Source organism: Miscanthus floridulus, chromosome 5, assembly GCF_019320115.1.
Source record: "Miscanthus floridulus cultivar M001 chromosome 5, ASM1932011v1, whole genome shotgun sequence".
NCBI classification, from domain to species: domain Eukaryota; kingdom Viridiplantae; phylum Streptophyta; class Magnoliopsida; order Poales; family Poaceae; genus Miscanthus; species Miscanthus floridulus.
This window is the reverse complement of record NC_089584.1, coordinates 72,449,921-72,454,055: the sequence shown is the minus strand read 5'-3', so window position 1 is coordinate 72,454,055 and position 4,135 is coordinate 72,449,921. Positions and strand designations below refer to the sequence as shown.

General features: G+C 44.6%; 1 protein-coding gene across 1 annotated transcript; it reads right to left on the bottom strand.

Moving 5' to 3' along the window:
• Positions 1–398: 398 nt before the first annotated feature.
• On the bottom strand, positions 399–3,213 carry LOC136452335 (uncharacterized). Its single transcript, XM_066452952.1, has 8 exons — positions 2,974–3,213; positions 2,727–2,845; positions 2,529–2,611; positions 2,017–2,138; positions 1,349–1,513; positions 1,130–1,223; positions 739–913; positions 399–644 (listed from the first exon to the last, which is right to left on the bottom strand). The coding sequence occupies exons 1-8, from the start codon at positions 3,014–3,016 to the stop codon at positions 624–626; spliced, it is 822 nt and encodes a 273-aa protein (XP_066309049.1). The 5' UTR covers positions 3,017–3,213; the 3' UTR covers positions 399–623.
• Positions 3,214–4,135: the final 922 nt, after the last annotated feature.

Genomic DNA, 4,135 nt, shown 5'->3' with positions numbered 1-4,135 from the left:
CAATGGGGTTTACGGTATTTAAAATTTATCTTCTGTACTTTTTTTTTTGTATGTCCAGATATTCCATGTGACAGAACTTTTCATTTTGTAATGCAGGCTGGGGAGCCCACGTCTCCAAGTGGCAAATGGGACCCTTCAATACTGGGGCAGTAATCAACAAAGACTTGCATGGTACTTGGTGTATATTATCTTCTGAACCCAAAACCGATGTCATGTAGGTTTGATACGATGTTGCTGGTATGTGCTTTAAGAATTCCTGTAAATATCGAACTCCCTTGTGGCTACATCTTCTGGATTGATCATCTCAGTAGATGTTAGACATAGGAGTATATATGTATATAATATGCTTATGGATAGATTTAAACTCCTCTAAACGTCTCGAATACGGTCGGAAAATATCAGTATCGTTTTCACCCCTAATTATAAGTATTAATAATTTCTTGTATATATTTGATCAAAGTTGAAAATATTTAATTTCTCAAGAAGCGAGAATGACAGACTGGAGGAGCAAAACCAGGGTCTGTCTATGTCTAATCTAAGCCTTTTATAATAAACTGAGGTGACTCGGTGTAATGAGACGAGCGGCATGGCAGGCTGGACGAGGACGCCATTCTGAATCTGCTCTAGGGTGTGGTTTCCCCTTCCTGCATAGAAATCAGTCAGCAGGATAAGATACCAATTATCATTGCTGAAACACATTCCAAGCATCGAGGTGAGTTGTTGTTTGTCTGTATATACCTCACTGGATGTGATGGCTTCTACTACGGCATCAGAAAGTTCTCTACGGTGAGCAGTGTAGCAGTGATTTGCTCCCTCAATGACACGCAGTTTGTGATTTGGTATAAGCTTTGCAAACTCGTATGCATCTTCCACGGGTATGATCTCGTCGGCTGAACCATGAATTGTAAAGAACCTGGGCAAAGAGTCCAATAATAATTTCTGTGAGGAAAGATTCTATTCAACAACACTGGTGAACTAGCTAACAAATGTAATATATACATACTAATGTGGGTTCTATGAGTGCACAGAAACTACAAGTTCAACAAGCATGAATATTGTGTGCTGCTATATTGGCCACTCGGTTGTTAATCATCATGGAGGGAAAAGTATGCTTAAATAAGCTGATAACCTGCACTCTTTGCTGATGGAAAGGCTGGCTGTGTGCATATCATTGCTCAGTCGTTCCATCAAGCTCTCTTTGGTTACTCTGTACAAAACCTTTCCTACATTGCAACAGATAAGCAGTTATTAGATGCACATGAAAGGTAAATAAACTACAGAGTACAGGCAGAAGATATGATGTGTTTAGCATAGCGTTCAACATAGAAGGTCAGACATGTTCCCATACCTGATTTGTTTGTGACATCAATGTAGCCTTCTTTGTTTATTCTATCCATAAACTCATTGCCTAGGCGCACCTCAATGCCTTTCTCCAAATTAAACCGACCAGAAAGGTTAACCACCATGGGGACATCGTTGTAGATAGAGGCATATAGAACCATCACATCTCCACCTGAAGAAAAAGAGATGCAGACTTAATGACCAAATTTCCAAATGGCTAGACAATTGCAGGGTAAATAGCATGAGAAGGATAGCCGGGCGGCTACAGCTTGCTTTCAGTGAGACAAGGATGAACTTTTTGTTTTCTCTTGCTTGCGTTTAAGGATAACAACGCCCCTCTTTAACGCTTTTATGAAAGGAATCCATTAACAAGCAAAGCATATAACAATATGAAAATTAACCTGATAGATTCCAATTGATTGCCAGATGATTGCATTGCAGTTTCCTATTCTGAATATGACTAATGATGTACATGGTTATGAATTAATGCACAAAAATACAGGAAATAGTTCTCCATGTTTGGCTCGTATGTAATCGTATTGCAAGTTTTGTTCAGAAACTGAACAAACTCTTTTGGACGCTTGGCTTACCCATGACATGAATCTAATGGAACAACGTGATAGAAAGAATAATGAATTCCATGATTATATCAACCAAACGATGCATATAACCCACCTTTGCTGTGACCAACAATTGCTGCTACATCGTACTTTTCCTGGCGAAGATACAAGACAACAGAGTGCAAGTCAGCAGCCTCCTTCTTGTAGTTGCCATAATGGAATTCACCTTCACTTTCTCTGAAAAGTGTGCAATCAAAAGCATCATATCAACTGAGACTATGGAGCATGCATGATAACTAAAAATTACAGTAACAAGCTATGAAGTATTGTTAAAAGCTAAATATTATGAATTTCTTTCAAAAAAACTGTTTTACAAATGTTCCACTGTTGATTTATCTGAAAAAAAAATGCAGATCTCAGAGACAAATGAAGTATCAAACTCAAGTGATACTTATGTAATATATATACAGAATCAGGAAGCTCCATTTAGTCCAAGCGAAGCCCATCTTTACAGAAGAGAAATTTGAAGGCAATGGATGAAATGACCTCATGAAGAAACACTACAGTAATATTTACAAAACATGCACAGAAGGGGATGATGAATCCCTAATTCCACGATCAACTTACCCATTTCCACTAAAATCAAAACGAAACACGCTAATCCCTTGCTTTGTTAGTGCAGCCGCAAGATCAGTAATGAGGCTATCGTCCTGCACGAGAGCGTCATCACATCAATAATAATTACATGAAGAGCATGCACAAAAACACGCAATTAATATTTTCCAGCCTTATCTTCAAGAGAAGAAGGTAAATTTCCTTCAGTACCTTGGAAGCCCTAAAGCCATGGCAGAGCACTACAACCTTGTCGGACCCCATGTGGTGCAGCAGGCCGACGAGAGTCTCCCCATGCGTGTTCGTCACCAGTACCCTCTGTGCCGGCGCAGCTGTTCAGAAACCAAACCACATGGATTCAATTCAACAGTCCGGGGCCGGAACACCAGTAATCTCTACCGAGAAATGTTACTGGCAACAGGGGTAGTAAGACAAAGATCAAGAGAAGAGAGGTGCTCACGGGTATTGGGGGCATCTTGGGATGATCTGAGCTGCTCCGCCATGGAGAACGTGTGTCCCGATCGGGATCGAATCGGAGGAGGCTGGCGTTGCGGACGCCGCCGGCCGCGGCAAGCGGAGCAGAGGCAGATCCCGGTGACTGGTGTGCGGCAGGCAGGTGAGTGGAGTGAGTAGAGGAGGGAGGAGAGGGAGGTTATCCGTGAAGAGTGAAGACCTACCGGCGGCGTCGGTTGACTAACGCGCCTAGTTTTAGGAAAAAACAGTTTCCATTAAATCAGCTTTTCTGCTAACCACCAGAACCTTGTTGGCTTACGTGAGAGGCAACCGATTTCGAGAAAACTGGGAATAGTGAGTTTTGTGGAAAATAGTAAAGGGGTACAAACCAGGAACACGTGGAACTTAACTTCTAATCAGATCCATTCGATGCTCATCCAATAGATGGGATGAGAGGTGGGACGATTTTGCAGCTAAACCCTCCCACCTGCCGGTTTTTTTCAGAAAACCCCCTGGCAATCCGCAGCCCCGTGCGCCAGGTTTCGTTTTCTCCCAGTCGCGAGTGAGCCGCGACTGCGCCGCCAGGAATCCATTGCCGCCACCAGGCTTCGTTTTCTCCCAGCCCCGTGCGCGTCGCCCCAGCCCCCAGGACGACGCCACGCCCCTGGTTCGCCCGGCCTCAGCGAGTCGTCCTAGACCGCCGTCGTGGCCACGCGCCCCTGGTTCGCCCGACGCAAATCTCCCGTTGCCGCCCCTTGCCCTCCGCCAGCCGTGTTAGGGCGCCGCCGCCCGTGGGCCCTCCGCTGGCCTATGAGGGCTACTCCGCCCGTGGCCCTCCGCGGCCTAGTGAGGGCGCCGTCGCCACTTCGCGCGATTTGCCGCTGCATGGTTGTTTCCCCTTTTCAGTATGAATCAGCAGACTTACAGTTTTGCTTACTTAAGTTCCTCTGATGTCAAGCTGGTGAATGCATTTCTTCTGGCTCCAAAGGATGTGCGTCAACGCCGGCCTGTCCAGAAACTGAGACTACAAATGCTAGGTCGTTGGCATGAGAATATCGATGAATGGATCAGCACAGCCATTGCCAAGTGGGATGTTGAGGATTTTGAGCTTGTTGTTGATGGCTACTGCTTGTACTATGACCTGAAGCAGCTGGATTGAGAGGAGATGA

What these genes read in the sequence shown, in the direction of transcription:
- LOC136452335 (XM_066452952.1), bottom strand. Translation starts at nt 3,016, where the DNA reads ATGGCGGAGCAGCTCAGATCATCCCAAGATGCCCCCAATACCC. An exon ending in ATGGCTTTAGGGCTTCCAAG is followed by an intron (nt 2,612 to 2,726) that starts GTACTGAAGGAA and finishes GCTCTCGTGCAG; the next exon opens with GACGATAGCCTCATTACTGA. An exon ending in TTTGATTTTAGTGGAAATGG is followed by an intron (nt 2,139 to 2,528) that starts GTAAGTTGATCG and finishes CACACTTTTCAG; the next exon opens with AGAAAGTGAAGGTGAATTCC.